At 30.8% G+C, this 24,947-nt stretch overlaps 1 protein-coding gene across 1 annotated transcript in view; it reads right to left on the bottom strand.

Moving 5' to 3' along the window:
• Positions 1-2,868: 2,868 nt before the first annotated feature.
• The window catches only part of LOC130441667 (keratin, type I cytoskeletal 9-like), a 38,253-nt gene continuing 16,174 nt past the window's right edge, over positions 2,869-24,947 (bottom strand). Inside the window, exons 5-6 of the mRNA XM_056775448.1 lie at positions 24,470-24,561; positions 2,869-3,733 (exon numbers count right to left, since the gene is read on the bottom strand). Of these exons, the coding sequence (XP_056631426.1) occupies positions 2,984-3,733; positions 24,470-24,561 (842 nt within the window). The 3' untranslated portion in view covers positions 2,869-2,983. The remainder of the gene's footprint in view (positions 3,734-24,469; positions 24,562-24,947) is intronic.

The raw sequence follows: 24,947 nt of genomic DNA on the forward strand, positions 1-24,947 counted from the left end.
ATGAAGCACGAAATTGAGATGGAGTGATTATATACTATTACCATATAAATTTTTCTTTCCTTGATATTTCAAATTTTCTTAGAAGTCGTTTATGTAGGTAGTGCTTAGTAATGAGTTAAGTGATTTAGTACGCACTCTTTTTGTAGAACATTTTCTTAAGTTGTTCGAAAGCCTGTAAATAAACGTTCTATAAGAGCATACCAGCTTGTTACAGTAGTTTTTCAATTTTAGAATAAAATTTGAAGTAGCAATATTTCACATGATTCAATAAATCATAAAAATAATAAAAAATATATCAAATAGAAAAACTAATAACTACAAGCATCTACATATCCATTTTTTTTCGTATTAGGTACCAAGAATGTAATGCTCTCCAATGAGAAATCAACAATGTAATGTAGTAAGCAGCTTAAATAGAATGAACGATTTGTACGGCAGTTAGAGTCAAGTTTGATTTACTTACTTTTGTGCCAGCCTTGACCATTTATTGTCAACCCAGGCTGTCATACTTTTTTTTTATTATGGGTCTAATCAATCCGATCTGTAGTTTATTCAGTGTGTATGTTTCTTATCAAATTTTTTTATTTATTACTACTAAAAGTAACCATGTCTGATGCGTAACTTCTAGTTCAAAGATGACGTGCATTGAATAGAGAAAAAAAACTCAATTGTGAACGGGCAAAGCTTAAATAATTTAAGTGTGAACGTCAGCTCAGTGAGTGAGGTTAACGATAGTGGTACAGACTTGTGCAATCTATAAGCGTTTAATACTTTTATTTGACTAATTAACTGATATTATTATGTTGTTAATTACAGTAAGAGTAAGATTAAATATAAAGATTTATGTTCGCTTATTTTTAAAATCAAGAAAATCATATTGAATGAAAAATAAATGAAGAAATGAAATAACGATAAAGAAGAAAAAGTTTTATAATGAATAAGTCTTGTTATTTAAACTTGGCCCGGTGCTGGCAGTTAAGGTTGGACCAGCCCTGGCATTTAAGCATGGCCCAGTCTTGGTGACCAAGCTTGGCCCAGTCTTGGCGACCAAGCTTGGCCCTTCGTTATCACTCCAGAGTTTTACCATGACTGGGCCAAGCTTGTGCCCTTAAAACTTTCCTCTATGGGTAATGCCATACAACTACCAAACATTTATAAAACATACTATAGACGCTAACATAATTTATTCATTCATATAAAGATAAACTATTCTTCATCACCTAAAGCTGTCTAATTCGAGGTATAGTCGCATATTTAATAAATTTCTACCGACTTTCAGTTAAAGTTGTCTAGACTATGAAGATAGAATAAAATATTCAATAAAAAAGTAAGTTCAGTCTAAATTATAAAGAAGTTTCCTCTGTTGCTGGTTCTATGGGGAACCAAAGGGACGTCATGTTCAAAGATATAACTAGGATTTTTTTGTTTGCTTGGTGTATTATTTTTCAAGCTCTTTTCTATTTCATTCAATGAAAAAATTTTTTCTATAAGTTTAAGTATAATAATGTTCTCCAAAGTTTTAATATATATCGACTGCGATATCGTCTGAAATTCCTAATCAACTTCAGTTGTTTGAATAATAGATTGGGGAAATCCACCATGCTTTTTCCTCTGCTTTGTATGATTTGTTATAGTTCTAATACAATTTTTAATTGTTTTTGCTCCACTTATAGCATTTCGTACTTTTGATTCTCGTCAGTGATCACATGTATGGTGCATCAAAAGTTGCCAATGGTATTTATTTCAGTCAATATGATAATAAGAAGTAGTATAATCTAAAGATTATATTTTGTACTTATAGAAGTGTTTTATTCTGGTGAAGATCTTCAATTTCTGTTTACAATGGGAAATTTAAATTGATATGAAATCTGGGATCTATAACAGATATTTATCTATTAGATATATCAAAACTAATAGGATTCGTACCTTTCAAGTATTTTGGTTGGATATTATCGTACTGTACAGGTTAAACAGGGTATTTGAGACTAATCAGTAGAAGTCAGAGGCACATAGTGTGTGTGTGTGTGTGTGTGTGTGTGTGTGTGTGTGTGTGTGTGTGTGTGTGTGTGTGTGTGTGTGTGTGTGTATGTCTTTTGTGTGTATCATGTTGACATTCGTCGACAATTTTTTCATATTCAAGTCGGCAGTAATCCCATCTAATGAGATGAAACGCCACTATCTTTCAACATTTTCTAGTGCGGTAGCGATTTTAATTGCTCCATCTGCATGTTTCTTTATATATTACTGTCTATTAGTATTGATAAACTTTGTGTTTACATGTTATCCACCTATAAATTTCTATAAGTATTTAGTGGCACATCATCAAACAATTTCCAGAGCTGGTTATACTAAAAATCCAAATATTTTTGCGAAGTCAAAGTACCGTCAATAAAGTTGTTCCTAACAAGGTACTGCTTCTCTATTTAGCTAATACCATGTGAATTTTCATCTTCCCATAAAACCAATCAAAAGTACAAGTTTCTATAATTTGGGGCATGTGCTGCCAAAGTTTATATAAAGTTTTGACATTATTTTGGATCATACTATAGACTTTTCACATCGATGGTAATGATGAAGTCGTAATCCTTCAAATTCTCTCATACATACATGCATGGTTTGTTTTTTTCAAGTATGCTTTCTAGTAACTTTCGCTTCATTACATGAATGTACATGGAATCAGATTCAACAAATCATTCAATCCTTTTTAAGCAGCTGCAACTTAAATAAATTGTGCATTTAGTCACTACCATACAATTTCAATAATACTGTGTATATGCGCTTTGATATGTAATCCAAAAACAATTTGTGATTAAATAAGTGAGAAATGGATTAGAAAAAACGATTTTATTCACGTAGTAAAGTGTATAAATAAAGATATCTTACAGGTTAAAGATGAGCAATAAACAACTGTGCAACAAAAATACTGACAAAGAAATAAAAACAATGAGATAGAATTAACAGTCGCATTTTCATTTTTTATGCATTAATGATGGCCATAAAAATCTAGTCCACCTCCAAAACTATGCGAACCACCATCAAATCCACCTCCAAAACCACCTCCATATCCGTGGTAATCGTGGCTATGGATTAAAACTGGTACTTTCTTTTCAACGACTACTGGTACTTTAACTGGATATGGCACTGGCTTGTGAACTGGATATGGTACAGGTTTTGGCACTGGTACTGGATGAGGAACTGGGTATGGTACTTTAACTGGTACTTTCACGGGGTAGGGTACTTTCTTTACAACGGGATAAGGTACTGGTTTCTCAACTGGGACTGGGTAAGGTTTTGGTACATGGACAGGGTATGGACGATCTACAGGTACAGTTACTTTGTAAGGAACGGGTATAGGTACTTTCTTCTCAATATGAACTGGATAAGGTGCTGGGACAGGTACTTTAACTTCTTTGGTGATGGTAACACTCTTAATATGACCGTCATCGAATCCTCCATAACCTCCTCCGTAACTTCCACCGTAGCTTCCACCGTAACCTCCGTCGCCATATCCTGAATACAGTCCACCGTGTCCACCAAGCTCTAGACCACCATATCCACCAAGTTCCAGACCACCGCCATAATGTCCTCCATAACCGAGATCGATAAGACCACGTTTATCTTGTTTTTTACTGACAACTGACGAAACTTTCTCTTCCTTAGCTTCAGCCTTTGATTCGGTTCCAGGATGAGCGGATACCAACAAAAGACCCGCCAGGAAGACTAAAACGCAGTTCTGAAATAAAAAAGTATGATGAGATTCTAAAATAGAGGAATGATGCGTAGAAACAACTGTTTGTCTTGAGCTTATCATATCAAATTGAATCATGCCGAATAGACCTAGCAGATATCAAATATTATTGTAACGAGTTCTTTGGTGCTTTTCTACTGCAGATAAACTTTAAAAAAATATATCAACTACATTTATGTGAACAAATTATAATATCAGTTCTACCATAGAGCAATCAATTGTTATTTCATATTAAATTGCAAGCTACTGATAAAGAGTCTATTTAGTCTTTCAAGAAGTTAGCTATCATTAAATAGTTAATAGTGAATTTTCCACTTGGTCTATTGTGCAATAAGGAATCGGATAAAATATTGCCAAATTTTGTTAGTCATTCAAAATTAACTTCTTCTAACTTAAGTAAGAAAGATTAAGCTAGTCAATTTAATTTTATGCAAATATATTGGCAGAAAGTTGTACTTAACAATTAATTCGATTTCTATTATAAATACAAAAATAATTTAAATTGGGGAGAAAGAAAGAGAGAGAGAGAGAGAATTAATCACTTTAATATTCATCAAATCAATTGGAGCACGGAGATCTTATTATTAAACCATCTTATGATGATAGTTATAAGTATCATTAATATTCATCAATTCAATGAAATAATTAAAAACCGGCCATACTTAATTATTTTTAAATATTTTAGCGTTTTTTAATTGCTCGGCTGCACTCAGCGAAACAGGCCTCAGCACATATGCTGTGTAACTTATATTTGTTGATTTTTACATTATTTTCAATTGCAGCTTATTGTACTATTGTGATGATATTGCTTCTACTTTGCTTAACTCTATAATATACACAAATAAGGTATGTGGATAAATGTTTGTATTAATGCTGTTCTAAAAATGGTATTCATATCAATCTTTGTAAAAAAAACAATAACAAAAACCGAAATACAAACTAACTTGGTACCTATTCAAAGTGTTAATAAACTTTTTAAAATATTTCATCCTATCTGTTCAAAAAGTAATTACTAATAAATCAGTAATTATTATTATCGGATTCCCATTTCCGATAGAGCTGTAGATAGAGCTCATTTAACTGAATGAATATCCTCAATAAGTGATAGATATCATATACAAAAGAATTATAATCAATCAACAAATTCTGAACAACAAAAGGTGAAACTTCTATCTTCACTTTCGGTTTCTAATAATTTTAGTGAATATTAATATCAAAATATTTTAGTGGTCTAAAATCTGAGTTACTTAAAAATTTAAGTAGTAATATTATAGATATGTATTTTGATAAAGACTTAAAGAAAAGTCAAAACTTCAATTTAATCTATCTTTAAAAAATTATTAAAAAAATCTTGAAACAGAAGTGATCTAAAATCAAGAAGACTTAGAAACATGAATATATAAATTTCTTTAATTTCTTATACCTTAGACCTTTGGATATATTAATGCTTCTAAATGTTCTGTTTTAAAATAAATTTTTTTAATAATTTTTGAGAGATTGAGACAAATTGAAGTTTCGACGTTACTTCAGTCTTTATCAAAATATTTTGTATTTATAAAAAAATAAATATTTAGTAAAATATGTTAAAATCAAATCAATCAGTGAAATTTTTTCTACAAATTCGAGTAACTCATTAAATCGCGATTAATTCGAAAAATTCACCCAAAACACTATTTTACTTACTTGGAGGCCCATCATTGCCACTGATGTGAGTTTGAACGACTGTTGCTGCTACCCTCAACTTGGTGCGTATATATAATGGCGAAATATATATGTCAAATGTTTGTTTTTGCTTTCTTAACATCCCCACCTTAAGCTGTAGTGAATGCATATGTCTACAATAATAGAATCTATTTTACAGTACTGTAATATTTTGATACACTCCACCAACCATATACATGAGCGCCTATCAATATATTTCTCAAGGTTTTTTTTTAATTATAGAGAAAAATAGTTTCAGCTAGAACTTAAGTACGAAGATGACCAAGATATTATCATTAAAACATGCAAATAGCCACAGACAAATGAGAGGAATGTGCCAATCCCCTCCCAAGAGAGGTTAAAAATAATTAGCCAATTCTACTACTAAATTTATACGTAATCCAGATTTGAGAAAAATATCGATATCGTCATGGTTAGGGTAGATTTTTAGAGAAGGATAGTAAAATAAGCTGACATTCATTATTTTTTATAAAAAAAACGTATAGAGAACAAAAGTTAAAATGTAACCTAACGAAAACTGATACCAGATTAATTTCTTGTAATAAATAGAAATAATCAAGATATAGGAAGAACAAATGAAAATGATTGATAAGAAATTTAACAACGGATGAGGGTTTTACAAAGTTTTATACCTTTTAACAATTTCTGGAACCAAATTTACCAAAACCCAAATCAAAAGTTTAGAACCATTTGCAAGTTATATACTATATTCATAGTTTGAAGGAAATATGTCCAGTTATCAAACAAATACATGAATTTTTGGGTAGCAGTTATTATAAATTGATAAATTATCGCAATGATTTTTCAATTTCATATTCTTATATGGAGAATGTAGTAGTGGAAACAAAACATTTCCGGGTGACAATGTAAATTGTTGGGATAGGCTGAGACCATTTATTATGTACAGATATATTGTTTTAATTTCAATTACGCATATAATTTTTTAAATCATAATCAACAAGTTGACCAATATTTTCAAAATTTTGATTTCCACCTTATTGCTGATGAAATTTTTCCTTAACCATCATTGTCCTTTTCTAGAGAAAAGTCAGAAACTTACTTCTTCTTCAGTTTAATTATTCTTTATATTTGAAGAGTGTAATGATTATTGAATCTGATGGTCTTATATGGAAAATCTAATAGTAAAAACAAAAGATTTCCTGATGACAAGCGTCTGCGAATATTCATCAAGTCCAAAAATATTGTTTTGCCGGTAGTTGCCCAAATATTATTTTAAAACGTAATTAACAAATTTATTATCAAAATTTTGATTATCATCTTATTGCTACTAAAATCTTTTCGATAACAATCACTGTTTTTTCATTGTGACAAAAGACAGAATGGATGATTTACAAGATACAAAAGTGACTTCCCAGTTTATTTGCATTCGAGGCATCCGCGTTATATATGACGTTATTTTGCTGAAAAGTTTGATTGTTGAATATCTCGAGGTGAAAAATCAGAAGACGTTCCAATATTTCTTGAATATATAACTATGTATTCATTTTTGGTTTGATAGAAAATAAAGGACACTTTGAGCCATAAGAAAGGCAACATACCGTAACTATTATTCCAAAGCTCTTGTGGTCTTTTTCTCACCATCTCTTGACCATCACACTATCTAGCCAAATCCACGATTCATCAATAGAGACAATAGTATTCCATTTTAATTTCATGCTAATGGTTATGGCACTATTAAATTCGTTTTCTTCGATGTCTCGCATAAATAAACCCCAAACCGTTTTGAGAATCTAGAGACGATCCCAGATAACCTTATGCTAGGTCTTGGTCCTCTGTTGTACTGCTCTACATCTTTGACTCTCACTCTTCACAATCGGTCTAATAGCATCTCGCATCAGTATCCCCGCTCCTAGTTAATCTACCAGCAATTCTGTTTTCTAATATTTATAGCACTCTAAAAAAATTTAATAAAAATTAAAATGTACTTAAATAATAATCTTTCATGAAAACATGTAAGTGAAATATTTGTGAAGAAAATTGGTCATTACTAGCTTTAACAAAACACATTCAATTTTACCTGGTGGTATAAGCATCCATATTAATATTAAAACTTATTTTACTTGTATCAAAGAATTGTGTGTTCCCTTAGTTTTTGGGATTTTATAGTATAGAGAAATGTACGTTGTCGTTGTCAATGATTGATGTATGATATTAAGTTACGCCACTGTTTTGATTAAGATTTCACTGTGCGTGAGACACAGTGGCTCAAGAATTTAATTACCTACCTGTTATGTAGTTTTCTGCGAGTGATATGTAGATTTTGCGGAATGATTAACTTTGCTTCGAATCGTTGCTAAATTGAAGTAAATAACGGTAATTAGTACAGGTTTAATTTTATTCGTCAGGCATCAATTATTATATATAAATAAATTCTCTATGAATGACTAATTAATTCATTTCTTGAACGCGTTTAATAGTACAATAGTTGTTGGGCATTTAGGCAACGTGGGACGTTTATAGCGTTGAATAAACGGTGTACTCTGCACCTTTTCTTGTGAACTGGTGTTATAGTATAGATAACGAACTGCAAATAGAAACATCATATCTATTATCTAAACAGTATTGAAACAACACGACAAAATTGCAAGATAATCTCATTTTTTGATTAATAATATAGTCAATTTCAAAAAAACGGAATACAGTGATTGTAAGAACATCTTTTCTAGTATGTATCCTACAAGATTTAAGATTATTGGATACAACTAAAACTACAAAATACAATATGCGTACCAGAGCCGGTAACATCTCAATGAAGTATAATGTACGAGTTTGGTCCCAAGTATTTTTGAACGTAACATCCTTTTAGCTCCATATACTTTTTCCTCGATGTTCAATAAATTCGATAACTTTTTTATAAGAATCGCCAAGTTCCTAAAAATAACCAATAACTTTCCACATTAACTTTTCATTGTTGGAAAATCTTTGACCACTGAACCATTTTTTCAAATCTGGGAACAGAAAATAATCTAAGGGGGCTGAGTCTAGCGAAAATGGTGGATGAGGTAGCAATTCAAACTTTAAATCATTGACAACCTAACCAAAAACCGACCGTATGCAGATGGAACGGTCTTTGCCTTCTTTGGAGCCGGTTCTACCTTTTCAGCCCATTGTTTAGATTGCTTTTTTGTTTCGGGTTTGAAGTGATAGACCCACGTTTCATCCATTGTTTTGAAACGGCGTAAAAATTGAGCTTTATATCTATGAAACATTGCCGAATACTCGATAGAAACATGTGTACTTTCCAATACAGTGGCATTTTTTCAGCAACTAACGCCTCTTTAGGTCAGGACAGGTACTTCTGTGACAATCCGCGTATTATATAAGATGTGATAAGTATTCCATTCTTATCTTTGAATGCTGAAGAATAAATTGAGCTCCAATTTAGAAAAATAAAATTATAGGAATTTAATACAAAAGAATGTTCAAGCAACAGCCAACATTTTTCGTTTGCCTTTCTTGCGGTCAATGATGCAGTCGCTTAGATTTTGATTAACATTACATATTATTTTCTTTGATACTAAAATCGGTACATCTATGGTTTTAAAAAGTGATTGTACAGGTATTACAAGAATTTCTACATGTATTACTATGGATCTTCCAGTTCCATGTTTCGTCGATAGTTTTAGTTTCCTGAAACCGATTAAGCATTCTCGAAATGGTATATTGGGACATATTTAGTCAATTTGCAGCATCCGTCTGTATTGAGCCAGCTTCGAGTAATTTAATTGCCCTAGGAGACACTCAGCACTATTGAAATCAACGAATCTTTCTAAAGGTTTTGTACAGTTATTCAATATTTTTATTCAAATAAAAGAAGCAATTCTGAATTTAATCTGCTCATCACAAACTGAATCGAATCGGATTAATCATTCGAAATACGATCTAGAAGAAAAAGTAGGACAGATCTAGAAAAATAATGAGAGAGAGAGAGAGGGAGATAAGCTTTATTGCCATAAGAAAATTTTTTAATTTTACGGACAAAGCAATACAATTTTATATTAGATAATATAAAATAACAATTTGGCTTAGTAATAATTATAATTCAATATTAATATCGTACTCTATACTAAATATTGAATTATGCCAGTCTATGGTAGATTGTAGAATTCTGCCCTAAAGTCTTTTAAGCAGAAATGACTTTGTCAATATCCAGAACTTATTAAATGTATTTCTCACTGTTGATTCTGAAGGTAGCTGATTGAATAATGTTTTGGCATTGAAGATGATGGGATTTTTCATCAGATCAGTGGTGGGTATTGTCAAATAAATTTTTTCTTCTAGTTGGGTAACTATGAATTGGTCAATTTCTGGATCTGGCAAAGATACTCCTTCTTGGTAAGAAAGAGTATCTGACTTCAGGAAAGGGGTCCATGAGCTCTTCAATAAGGTTAAACAAGACTACATTAGGCGGCTTACCCAGAACGACAATCAGGTTTGGCAAGAGGCTCAAATATGAAACATCGCTTCCAGTTCTACAGCGAACGGACCGTAATAAAGTACTGGTTTTGTAACAACCCTCTCAATGCAGAAAAAGGTAAATGGACTAAATTGAGAAAAGTGAGCTACATTATCGATTTTTTTAAAATAAAATAAAAAATTTACGAAAATTATAAGGTTCAAGGTCTTTCTATCAAATATGGTACTTATCACATCAGAAACTGAAACTCTAAAGTTGATTATATCTGAAAAACACAAGCTGGAATTACTGCTAGTAAAACAATAGACAGTTTTGGTTAAGCTGTAATGCAAATGCTATAGATATTCTTCTTAATTGTGAGAAAGCATTCTAAAGAAAGGCAAATTAGCCCTAGAAAAAGCCTTAAGAATGTGTCCAATACAAATATATCGATAATCACCACATATTTTGTTGATAATACTGTCATCAACTGGAAGTTTTAATTGAAATAGCGAAGAAAGTTTAATGTAACAGGCAAAAACAATATAATCTGTATATTCGATTCATTTCTGATCATAGAGGGATCAGGAGAAATGAAAAGGTCAACACACAGGAGAAGAGCACTTTGTATTGTCCAAAACCTTCTTCTAGAGTAGAGAATTGCTACTACGAGAAAGAAATATAAGCTTTCCAGAACGGTCTTACCAGATTAGATAAGTCCTCTTCACCAGCTTATTTACATAGCGCCGCCGGATCAGAACGATTTTTTTTTGTTAATACATCCTCAAATTTGCAGATGATCAGGTAATATGTACAAACGACAGATATGATATAGATTACATGTCACGCAAACTTGAGGAATAATACGGAAAATGGGGACTGCAGATAAACGTAGAAAGACACAGTATTCATATACATAAGAGGATTCAACAGACATACAACTAGAAAATAACGAAATTATAACGAGATGCGAGAACTAAATATCTAGAAGTTATTTTTTACAAAGATGGGACAGATGATACAGAAATAGAATGTATAATAAACAGAGCAAGAACAATAACTAAATTACTAAATGGAGTACTATGGTATACTGGAATAGGAAAATAGCGAAAACTAAGGATATACAGTTCAATGATTAGGAGTATGTTGGTATATGGATCAGAAAAGTGGAGAATAAGAAAACCACCAATAAAAAAAATATAGAAATGGATAACCTAAGAAGAGCAAATAAAATGTCAAGGTTAATTCGAGTCAGAAAAGACACAAGAAAAGAGCGAATGAACCTGAAAGAAACAATTATAGAATATATTGAGGAAAAGCAGTTATATTGCAGGATATATTGCCAAAAAGAATAATGAAGTGGAGGAACAGAAAGATATGACGTCCATCATTATCATGGAAGCATGGAATGAGAAAATCAATGAATATACAATATCCGAACTATAAGAACTGCAGAGATAGACGGACAACGTCGTAGGATGTTTTGAGAACCCGATTTTTAAATATAAATTTCTTCAACCATTTGAGTATGATATTAATTTTTATTCTAGTTTTTAGGGTTTCATAGGTTGTTTGAATGAAATAAAATAATCAATCATCGTTTATATTTCATATTTTTACTTAACTACACATAACTTAACGTTTCGCTCCTTCTTTGGGAGCATTTTCAAAAGAATAATAACTTTATGAAATAAAAATATTTGTAGATAGATAAAAACATGTTAGTAGATTTCTTAAAAACTTAACTTGTTTTATGCATACCATTTCATTGATTAATAGTTTTTCATAGTTTCTGTCTTGAACTAAGTATATGATATTTGATTTTTTACTGCCTCTATTTTTTTAGTTTAGTGAATAGTGGTGATAATGTGTTGTGTGATCTATATTGATATTATGTTTTAATAAAATGTATTTATATATATATATATATATATATATATATATATATATATATATATATATATATATATATATATATATATATATATATATATATATATATATATATATATATATATATGTATGTATGTATCTTTCTCTCGACTTGGATTCATTTGTGTATAAAACTTGTGTTTACAACAATGTTGTTTAGAAAGCTGTAATTTAAACTTGTAGATTTCAATACATTTCTATTGAGTTTTTATATCGATAATTTTTTTCATAAACTTCTATTAACGCAATTACTCTAATTGCTTCATAATTAATATATTCTGAGTACATATTTCCTGCTTTTTTAGAAATACTGAGGTTTTTTGAACCGTTAATTCTTTTTGTATCATAACAATGATTTCATACAGGTCATGGTCTGGTACATCAATCAAAATTAAAAACCTCAGTCAGTAAGATTTTAGCGTTATTTAACGATTTTCATAATAAGTTCGATTTAACAAAGAGCATAGTATCCATCTGTTTTTGGAAGTACATGATTAAGTAAATGTGGGGATTGATTATATTAGGCAATTCTCTTTTGTTGCCAGTTATATCATATATTGAAACAATATAATTTTTAGTTATATCATAAAATAGTTTTATTTCGTTAAACAATTGTCATACGGACGAAAATTATTAAGATAATATGTTTTAACTATAACTTGTTACGAAACATACGTCTCTAGTTCCTCAAGCCATGTGATTATTGAAGGGAAATTGTAATAAAATACTAAACTCTTTTCAATATACAGCGAGTTCAGAATTATCCTTAAACATAAACAAGATATTTATATTCTGTATTTTACATGTATTACTGCAACTTATAAAGTTTTTTTTCTATAGGCTGAACAGTTATAAGTAAAGATGTGGACACCCCAACAGAAAGCTTAATGCGTGTCATGGTTCATAGAGACGAAATCAATAGGAGTGGATTCATATTTTTTGTTTTGAAAATTGGTTCATATGTTGAAAAAGTTCTAACAATTTCACGTTATAGAGTACAATATCAATTGTTGTTATAAGTACCCACAATGCCATTTACAACAATGGAAATAAATACGTATATATACGTATAAATACTGATTTAAGTCAGTAATATACACAACGAGTAGTTTCTTTGTACCAAGAACGGTTTCTTAATGTCTTCAGACAAATTGACAATGTTTTTAAGGTGCTTGCATATGTTGATATTTCCCCTACATTTCTTTAAGAAAATTTAAATTATGAAAACACATTCCCCTTTAGAAAGTCATTCAATACAAACCTTTAACAGAAAATGAGATTTTATCCCGTTATTGATGTTACGATTGCGCTGATTCCTTGCTTTTACATCAGATTCTAAGTCAAGAAAGGTACTTCTTTAGCAATGGTGTGGTGAAAATACATAATGTCTGTTATTATTTGAACGAAAATACACACTAGGTTTGTTTAACTAGTTTCATGTGAATTTAGACTGCAAATTGTACATGTGGGGTATTCCATGGAAATTTTATTAGAGTACATAGACTAAAGTAACCTATTTACCTTTTAATAATCACCCGAGAAAGATCCTTTGGCACAACAAAATTCAATCCTCCGGCCACAGGATGGTAGTCACTTTATAATACATGTTTGGTTAAGCTGGTCAGCTTTTTCCAAATAGATGGATTGGTAATTATGAACATATTCCCCTCTGTGTGGAGTTATATTAGCATTTTGTTCCTATAATATGATATGTGGATTCAAATAACACTAGTTATGATTGAGACACACCAGTAATTTGCAGCTTTCATGGATTTTCTTGGAAATCATTTTGAGAACTTGCTCTTATATTTTGTTCATTTGAAATTTAGAAAGAAGGATCATCTAAGTCAGAGCTATTCTATGTAATAAATTTTTAGATTTCATTTGGTACTTTATTACCATTCGTATCATTTTCATTATTTTTTAATAACATTGTCAAATCTTATAGCTGATATGTATCTTGAAAGATCTCCTAAAAAACAGAAAAGTGATGGATTGTTTCAGCCGTACAGGTGATACAGCATATGGAAATAAGGGTATATAAAAATAATTTAACTTGAAAAATGGAGTCGATGTATGGTTAGTAGTAGAGATAATCCAAATACAAGTATACAAGGCATTTGCAGGAGACAAATAATTGAATTAAGATTGTGCAAAATGCATCTATATCAATTTTACTGGTAACAGGAATTACTATAATATATAAATTATTAAAGTTCATTTTAGAAAGAAAACACAATTTTATAATCAGATAAAAAGGATGATTCTTGATCAAAGAAATTATGATCAACAAAAATCATTAATCAGAAATTTTTACTCAACATTTTTTCTGAAATTTTCACTTCCATCTTCCTTTTCCTCAACTTCTTCTCTGGCTAAAACGATTTTCAAACAACATAGTTAGAACAGCTACACATGTTCGTTAACTACATATTTATATAGGCAAAGGGCAAGTTGAAATATAATTCTATGTCTGTGACATTATTGAAGATTTCTGTGTTCACTTTTCTGTAATTCTTGGAGATGATCCTCTTGAAATTGTCAATAAATGTAAGATCTACATGACAGCACTCCAATGTATCACAATAATGTATTTATAGAACACCTGACGCTGACGTGCAAAGTTTCTGTCACAAACTACTGACCTTACTGGAGTCGTTAGATCTAAAAAGCAAACTAATTCTATGTGGAGATCTGAATATTGATTATTGTGTGTGTGCTCGACAAGAATATCTACAGTTAATTTTTGATTTTTTGTTATGGTCATGCATATAACGGCCCCAACCAGAATAATTAAATGGCACTAATGAGTAACTTGACGTTTCTCATTGTAGGAAGTTTCGAGGGAAATTAGAAGCACATGAGACTAAAGATATTATATTTTGGAAAAAATAGAAAAATTACTGATATAGAATAGAATTCTGGAAATTTGTAAAGACTACTATAGAGACAGACACAGGTCCTGTTTAGTTTAGAGTTATAATGGATGAGATTATCTAGAACATAACGAGATAATGAGAATACCTACCAATGAAAAGTCCTGAACAATATAGAAATCTGTATTTTGGTAGTATAAAACAGGACAAATTTGTTATTCATACGTTGCAGTCGAATACAGTTTGCTTTTATTCACTCCTCTCAATGTGGAGTGTCAAAATATTTTCCAATTTTATGGAGAAAAAAGGAATTCTAACATGCAAATATAAACTGATGAATATCCCACAACATAATGATTACACGTGGTAAATGGAGTATATGATAGCATTTTCTTTTATTCTTCCCAAGAATTTTTATAAAACCATCCTTGCTTTTAATTAAAATTTATATTTTAATTAAATTATATTATAATATACTTCCAACTTTATTCTATTGAGTTGAATAACAAGATCACATTTCAACCCGATTATCTGTTTACAATTAATCATTTCCTTGTAGCAAAGAATGTCAATAGTCGGTGAAAATAAAAGAATATTTAGAAAGCAAAACACTAACAGGCTGACTGTTGGGCATTTTAAACGTTATTTTATATAATCTCGATAGTAGCAAATGTCGTGGAGAAATTAATGATTTATAAATAATCAGAGTATTTCTATTAGGATAATTTCTACAATATTGAATATGTAGAACGTGCAGTTTTTTATCTGAATGAATAATTTAATCTGAACATATTGACGGTATCCAATGAGGAAACTGTATGATAATAGATAGAGTTTGAAATTTCAAATTATCACTTTGGTATAAATTATATAGGCAATTAAAGCTGTTGTGATTAATTTAGATAAACAATATATACAGGACACGTACATTTGTTGTACTTTGCAGCTGCCGCTGCCGTCCCTTCAACCTTTCCTCTCTCCTTCCCGTTAACTACCTGCCCAAGGTCTCTATGACCCTTCATAGACCCAAGTATCTTCAAAAGATAATTTTCTATACCTATTCCAGTCATATCCAAATTCTATCTGAAGTTAAATTATATGCTGGAATATTATCTTTTCATCTTCTTTCAATTAAATAATGAAAAAATTAAAAGCACAAGAAAATTTTTGGTAAACTTCACAAGTTATAGTATAAAGAAGAAAATGCCACCTCAACCAAAAAAATCATTCACTGAAACCATTTTTCGAGGTGAAATCCCCTGGGCGTTCCACTATAATACAATTCTTACTTATTAGTAATTTATTGTTAAAATTTCGTAAACAAAATTCTCATGTTCTTTTGATTTCATTTTAACTGTAATTCTAAAATCAGATAACAAAAAGATAAACCTTATGGCCTATCAGTGGACTTACATTTTAGAGTGTTTCTTTCCCGTTAGCTTCGAGTAATCCAAATCTTATATTCTAGTGATTTTACTGAACTTAGTTCAACGTATGCGATTTTTTTAAATAGTGAGCTCCAAGAATCATTTATAATTACTGCTACTTAAGGTTTAAGACACTAATGTAAATATATCAATTTTGATTGCCATTATAAAGATTATTAATAGTGAATGTATTATATAAGTGCTATTTGAGTAGTTTACAGATACTTGAAACATTCATCTTGGTCAAAATATGGCGAACATTTTGATGCGATGATTTTTTATGAATTTCGAAATAGATTAAACCAACAGCGTTGTGCCGATCAACTCGCTACAGGATAAATTTCCTGAAGGTCATCCAAAATCAACTGTTTTGCTCGAATACATCGATGCTTGCATTAACTGATATTGCTAGATTGTCATGTCACATACCATGAGATTGACGCATACTTGAGCATTAGTTCCACTCACCTACATTCAGAATAATCGCATAATTTGACAATCGCAAAAAAACCTGTTTCGATTGGTGCTAAGAAACGCTGAAAAAATTCAAGCGCAGTGTTCCACAAGACATCTATAAGATCATGGATCTTTGCATATAAACCGGAAACTAAACAACAACTAAATAAAGTTCCCAAGAGAAGCACTTTGAAGCAAGGGGTCAGCTGTTTTTTTGGAATAACTAGCTAGGTCGCCACCGTTCCATTAGAGCAACGTAGAAAGGTCAGTTCCGAATGATACACCAGTATTTGATTACCAGAGATATTCGAAAAAATCAGGGAAACCAATCGCAGAAGACGAATAATCCTCCACCACGACAATACACAGTTGAAACATCGAATTGATAAGTCATCCGCGGAACAGTCCTTGTTTGGCACCCAATTATTTCTTCTTTTGCTTGCTTTGACAATTGAGTTAAACGAATGCAAAAGTTTATTGATCTTAATAGAAAACATTTTGAAAAACAATAAAACAATATGAATATTTGTTTTTATTTGTCTATCTCAAAACTGAAGAAGCAATAAATAGGCAAAATAATAAACAATAAAATCAGCTTAATAGGAGAAATATCACTCGTCAAATCCTCAGCAGGATTTTAATAGAGTATGAGGCCAAGTACGATTCTTTTCAAAAACAGAAGTTTGGCAAATATCACAAAATCTACTAATTGTTCCCTATACAGTTTGGTGGCAATAAGAAGAAAAATGCTCGCTGTCCTCCTTCTTATAATATGCAAACCTATTGATAAATTCGTAAGCTACGCTTTCTTCTTCAGAGGTCACGTTAATTAGTAACGAATTGGTCGGTAGGTAGAATTTTGGTCATTTGATGTGGAGATTTCAGTTGACCTCGAAGTGTGAAATCTACAGCATTGAAATCCGGGAATCAAGCAGGGGTGCTTCATCATGGTAAACCCAAAAATTTATGGCCATTCTCTTGAACGATAGTAATATTTGACTAGAATCTTTAAATATGGTGATTCCGTTCGAAAAGGATTAGTCTCATCAAATTTTGTATTGCAAAACTCCATCGGTCGATCACAAAATTTCAACCGGAGGTCTGAAGCATCATCTGATAATTCTGGAAGAAATAAATGGGTTTTGAAATTTCATTTCTCTAAACAGAAAGGGCAACTCTGCCCCTGTTAACAGTTATATATCATTTAACTCAAAATGGTTAAAAGTGGATTTCAACTGCTCATTAACCATTATTTTTGTTGGAACCGAAACATCACTCAAAGAAACAAATACTATACAAATACTATAAAAAGGCTGGTGTTTTACTGAATAACGTTGAACCTTGCAAGCTCGGAAGATGTTCAACGTTCTGAATACTCATTTAATGTCTGTGGGACAAAAACAAATGAAGAAATTCTCGATATGGTGTTGATCGATCGAAGATTTGAGTTTCGAAAAATTCTTGAAACTCCCACATACCTCAATGTTTTAATGCTGAATGACCATTGGGCACGAAACAGATGGATGCTCCGTATGCCCAATCGTACGACAATTTCGCAGTAGTGGTTGGCAATTTGGACGGTTTGTGCTGTTTCGTAACCGTAGATGAAACTAACGCCGAAAAAAAGAAGGCCAGGGTGTGTTTATCGACGAACGTTGTTTGGAACGCCACGGGTAAAATACATAACAAATTGATTTACTAAAGATTTGAAAAAATAGACAGCATCTGGATAGGAAAAAATGTTGCTTGTCGAAAATATTAGAATACAGACATGTGAAGTCTTTGTGATCAAAATCCTTCGACATATACTCTATATTCAACCAGTTACATTAAAACCTTGTAATTTCCCAAAATTTCTTAGCCTACTTTCATGGTGTTATTATCTATCATTTGGTAAGAAGCATTTTTCAAATTAGCTCCAATTTGATTGAATAACACATCCACAACTGTATATCCATTTTCCGAAGAAGTCCTGGAAGTGAGCTCTTGAAATTCCTTTCAATACATTGTCACATCAGTTTCAACCGACTGTGTCCCAACTCATTGGTCTGTTGTGAGTGGCATTGTCAATCTTGGAAGGAGCCAAAATTGCAAGGAGGGACTTTTCGGAACTGCTGTCTAGGTGCTTTGTTAACGTTCAATAAATACTCTGTCAAATTAAAGGGACAGTTTTCGAAGTGATACTTTAGCTAGTTTTTCCAAAACTCACTAAAACATTGTAACTTCGGTAACATTATTATTTTCGTTTTATAGGTTTAGTGCTCCATATATTCTCCATATATATTCCATATATTAGATATTTCATTTCATTATCATCATCTTCATTTTATATTATTTCTATATATTCAAGTCTCTTCTCACTCGAAAACATCACAAATTCTAAATTATCCTCTTTGCAAGGACATACTTCAATTGAACATGGGGCTTTAAAGGGATTTAGTTAGAAACATAATTTTGTAGTAGCTCCATCGCGGTTATACCTTGATAATAGTTTGTGTTTCTAACAAACCATTCGTTGTCATTCAAATTTGTTGCTTATTGACTCCATTTATATATTTGCTTTAGTGGACGTAATATATGCTGTTCTAAAGCAAAATGTGATAGAGGTAATTTTCTGCTTCCGAAATGTTTTTAAAAGAATGTTTGTACCCGAGAGAATTGAGGAACAATGTATTGATATAAAGTTTTTGCTGGATCACAAATAATAGCTATAGAATCACTAACCATTTCTAAGACATACTTCTCATTTGAATCAATCATTTCATTTAAGAGAGAGTAAACTTTTTCCAATGTAAAGAACGCACCGATAGTGTCACAACCACTGGATTTGATGTAATTAATGACTTGCGTAATTTTTCCACAAGTACATGAATTTTGATTACGAGGTTGATCAATATGCTAGGGAGTCCATTCGATATAGTAATATTAAAAATAATACATGTATCTGTATCCGCATCAATGTGGTTACAGAGAAATTTTTATCAATAAATGCAGCGCTATAAGGTATTTAGAAACCAATTTGTTGAAGTTCAATTTATTTTCATTACTAGAAAGAGCTTTCTTTGGATCGATAGGTCGATTTTCATAAATATCAATTTGTTTACCTCCTGCGTTCTCATTCTTCTTGTTTTGGATTGAGAGTTGCGTTATGGTAACTATCAAAAATGAGGTGAACTTCATTCGAAAATTTCAAGTTTTAAATAGATGGTCGCTGGCAGCTGCGCAGTATCAGTAATATTACAAACTTTATGCAAGAAATTGACGGAGTAAGCTTTCATATTCAAGTCGCCGTAGTTTTTTCTAATGCACATATCTGGCTGAAATTTTCTCAGAAACTTCTTCAAATGAGCATATTTAAACACAACATTCTCAATTACACTTGTAAAGTCAAAGAGACGGAAAAATATTTCAAAAATTTTCCGCATTAACGAAAAGTATTACGGATAACTTTGTTGCTTCTAGTAGTAGTTCAAGTGACTGACGTGAAAACTTTGTCAAGAAATATTGATTACAAGCCAAGTTTCAGAAATTTGACAAGCGAAAACTACTATTTTTTATGTTCTCAAAATAAAATTTGAATTTGAATGTAATGTCTCAATTTTAGAGAAAGAAAAAAATAACTTCTATTCTTGTTCGGTACTTTCATAAAATAGTGGTTTTTGGCGACTACGAATTGGTTGATTTTGCAAGTAAAATATTATTGTATGAAATTTTAAAGCGATGACCATAGAATTATTTAATAATTATTACTATGTCAGTGTAATCCACTTTCACGAATACCAACTAATAGAAAAATGTATTAATATTTCCTAGGTAACAATTTACCAAAAATTTGATAAATACTACTAATTTGAATATTTGTCAGGGAATGTAGATATAAGATGATATCGCTCCAACTCAAAATAATATTCTAGTAACATTTGAACAGATATTTTTGTAAAAAATAGATCGGGATATCTGGAATCCGGATTCTGAAATTATATTATAAATGAGTTCATAAGTTTAAATTGGTAAGTATTTTTGAACATCGCTTGCTTTTACGGAGCGACGGAAATGGCTATTTTAATAACTCATTGCGAATTCAATTTTTATGTAATAGTTTCGAGGTTCTTTTCATTTGATCTGTTACAAGTTAATATTAAACTTTAGTTTAATTCACTAAAATATATATAAAATGATTATTAGTTGTTTAGATTATCCATAATCTGCTATGCATCAGTCAAATTTTCAAGACTTTGGCCATATGGTCTATTATCTCTTTCCATTAACATTTTATACTACAACCATCTTAACTATTACTCTCTTTTGATAATTCACTTACTGTGAATCAGAGAGTAATGAATTTATATAATTTTTTCAATTTTATATATAATTCTACTGTACGTGTCTATATCACTGAACTCCTCCTAAACGTCTGATTCGATTTGAATTAATGTTTTTGTACTGCGTTTGGGTGGCGGCCTGGATGGTTTAGATGCACAGATGGAGCTACAGACGGTATCTAGGTTATTTATCTATACTGCAGCTAAACAGCTGGATCGATTTGAATTAATTTTTGTGAATACATTCGAGTGGAGGACTGGAAAATTTCCATTCTTAAATCAGCACGGTAAGCGCCGTTCCATTTTTGTGTGCATATGAGTGGATCGGTTTTCTTTTTATTTATCTAAACTACTACCACTAAAATGCAGTTGATGTTGAATACCGTTGTATTCTACGAACAGTAGGTTGGCATTATTTTACTCTTTCAAGTTTTGTGTTTATTGGATCATTTCGTTTATTATTTGACATTTTAATTTTAGTGTATAGAAATGAATATGTTTCGTTATTATCATGCAGGACAACGTCTGTTTAATCTTTGTAGTGCTCGAATGTGCTGAAGTTGCAGCAATATAATAACAAAATCTCCCTTTATCTTTCAAATTACTCCATAAAAATTGAGTGTTTTATTTGGAAAAATAAAAAGCTAGTTGCCTGTATCAATATAAGTGATCGTGTATGTTTCAAAATATACTTGAAATAGGTATATTTTTAATAATTTTTCCCTATCTCGTATAACAAATCCGAACTCTTTTTAAAAATTATATTCTTCATCATCAAGGTTTTCAATTATTTATAAACACATAATATGAAAAATTCATTTCTTCCACTCACTCACTACAATTGCCTAAAAATTGACCTTCAATTATTTAAGAATAATTCTAGCTTTCTACTTTTTTATGTCAACCCCTCGACATTATAATACGACTATTGAATATCTTGGTAATGAAGTGAATATTTCATAAACAATGTCTTACAAAAGATTGTCTCGATAACATACCATTACTCTTAATGAAATTTAGATAAGTGCTCTGTATTAAGAATAAATAGTTTGTTTCTCAACAACTTAATTTATTTCATCACATCCGAAATATTTCGAAATAATTTCACAAGCTCTGTTCTTAATGCATAGTTGGTCGCACGGTATTTTGTTTGGTTCTAAATGTAGTAAAAATAATTCTTTAATATCTTAAAGTAATTACTTCCTCTATATAAATACATGATATATATTCAACATAGTTATTACCTACAGACAGTATAGAATTATGCATGTTAAGACCAATATTTTAAGGCATTTTTTGAATGAAACCAGGAAAATATCAATAATAATGTTACCCTCATTGAATCCTGACAATTTCATTATAATCGGTTAATGGAACGAAAAATGACCTCGAATGACATGAATTGAAGCCAATCTTGTCATATGACGTTTATCGATGTCTTATGATGTCTATTGACGTCGATTGAAATCGATTCACGTCAATTCATGTCATTTGAGGTTTTTTGGCAAAGGGAATCATATTTTGATTATTTTATTTGATTTCTACAAAAAATGCGCTAAGAAGATAAATTTCTTTGTAATATCATGATAAAAGTCTTAGTATGGTAGAAATAAGAGACGATGCTCAGAGGGAAATATTATGAACATCTGGAGAAATACTTAGAAATGGTAATGTTTGAACAATGCTTATCTCGCTCTCTTAAATAATGCAAACATAGATGCATACAGAAATGAAACAGTTGTAGGTTGATTTTAAACTAGATTACATCAACCCTCTAGTATGGGTGGAAACAACACCTAAAATGAAAAAAGAGTGTTAAATAATACCTTCATTTAAAAGACGATGCGTTACAGTTTCAAATATACCACGTATTTGATCTTTTGGTGAAATTAAAATCAAATTTTTTATTTAAATTTCATTGTGATGTTATTTTAGGAAATTTCACAATGAATTGAACTGAAGTAGTATTCTTTTATTTCTAAAAGCTAACAAAATAATGAAGGATGATACTATTGTTATTAGAATGTATTATATGCAAACAATAATTTTAATAGTTATTTATCATACATCATTTCTTGATGCCAAAATGAGTTTTGCAAGTTGCTATGTACAGCATGAAATTTTCAATTTCCAAGTCGACATAGACTCGGAATTTACGAAAAATAATGAAATTGGCAGTGTGAAAAATATTTCTGATTGTGTACAAGGAACAACAGCTACAAATGAACATGATGGACTGAATTTAATTCTGAGTGTATAGGAAGAATCTAAAAATTCAGAATCAAAACTTGTGATGAAATAAATAAAGTAATGAGTGAGAGATTTGTAAGAAGGATACTTAAAAAAATAAATTCCATATTCATTAAGTACAATTACGCCAAGAATTGAAAGAAGGTGGTCTTGATAAAAAATTACAGTTCAACGAAGCAATCGATGTAAATAATATATTCATGAATAATATTACATGATTACTGGTATTAGTCGGATAACAATTCGCATTAAATAGAAGGTAATACCCACAAAAGTTGGAGCTAAACTATTATAAATAAATGTTGCGTATTCAATTATTGCACATTTTTTATTAAATGAATGTTTAACTCTACTATTGGAGTTGTTGAACTGTAATACGTAAATTAGAGACTCGCTAAAATTGGCACCACATTCTATTCAATAGCAGTGTCATTCTGTGTATTATGAGTGCCCGCCATAAATGAATCATAGATATAATAATGTTTCGAAGAAGATAATATAAAATATTATAGTTATTATGGTATCTAGAGCGTGAAATACTACTTTAGTCGCACCAAATTATTTTGCTCACCACTTACGAACAAAATTTGTTCTACAAAGGTTGAATTATACTAAAAATATGCCTAGTCTAATAGCAATACAAATATTTCTTTTGGAGGAAATCCTTTGTCATGGTCGAAGGATACGAGGAAGATCCTATAAATGATGAAATTCAAATATCAAAATAAAAAGAATTCAATCGTGAAGTTTTAGGAAGAAGTGATGTCGCAATTGGTTTCAACCCCTAAACATTTCGATCGTTTCCCCTATTAGTGTTAATGTTGATGATAAATTTATTTTAGTATTTTCTATTTTTCATTATCTATCTTTTATAATCACATTTTTATTCATATTATCGATTTCTACCATTAACCAGTTTTTATCACTTTTAAGCAATTAGTTTTCCAATTCCTAGCTTTGTAGTTCAAATAATAAATTATTTTTTGGAAAATAATCACATTAGTCATTAAGTACTTCCAGACACGATTTTTTACATGGAATGATAATTAATACAGATTGTTCCAATTTGGAGAGTCTCACTCATATTGTTAAAATGAAGTACTGGAATTTTGATTTTCCCTATTTTATAGGGTGTGTGAAGTGTCCACTATCAAAATTTTCATTTAAGAGTGAGTGAAAGTAAGAAAGCTGTAAAAAACAAATAACTATTGACTTTTGACTACTTGACAATAACCTAAATGAAATAGAAATTGATTTTAAGCATTTCTTATTTTATTTCGTGGTTTTAGCTTTTCAACATTTTGTTTGCTATTATTTACTTTGCTTTTCACAGAAACACGTAAAAGGAAATCCGTGGTATCAAACTGTGGAGATTTCAGTGCACATTTAATAGACCCTCCTATCTGTCTGTCTGGAAATACATTGAAATATTTACGATCAGTTCTTTGCGAAATGTAGACACCTAATCTTACTGAAAGCAGACTTTTGTCAGAGAATATTAATCCTATAACTTAATATCTTACAATTTTCAACAATACATTCACTTTCTCGGGAAGTTGAGCTTAGTGTCTCATCACATGTGAAATCTCATCCACCCAATGTAGAAAATTGTGTAAATTCACCATCATTACACATAAGCATAATTAATCCACAATTTATTCTCAAAACTGTATTTTTATATACAGTAAGAATTTGAACTAATGAGGACTAGAAATTTTTATAATCACTTGATACCTTTCTATGCCATTTAAAAAAATTGACAGTGACGTCATATCATTTAATTGGGACACCTCATAT

Source organism: Diorhabda sublineata, chromosome 3 (genome assembly GCF_026230105.1).
Source record: "Diorhabda sublineata isolate icDioSubl1.1 chromosome 3, icDioSubl1.1, whole genome shotgun sequence".
Lineage (NCBI taxonomy): Eukaryota > Metazoa > Arthropoda > Insecta > Coleoptera > Chrysomelidae > Diorhabda > Diorhabda sublineata.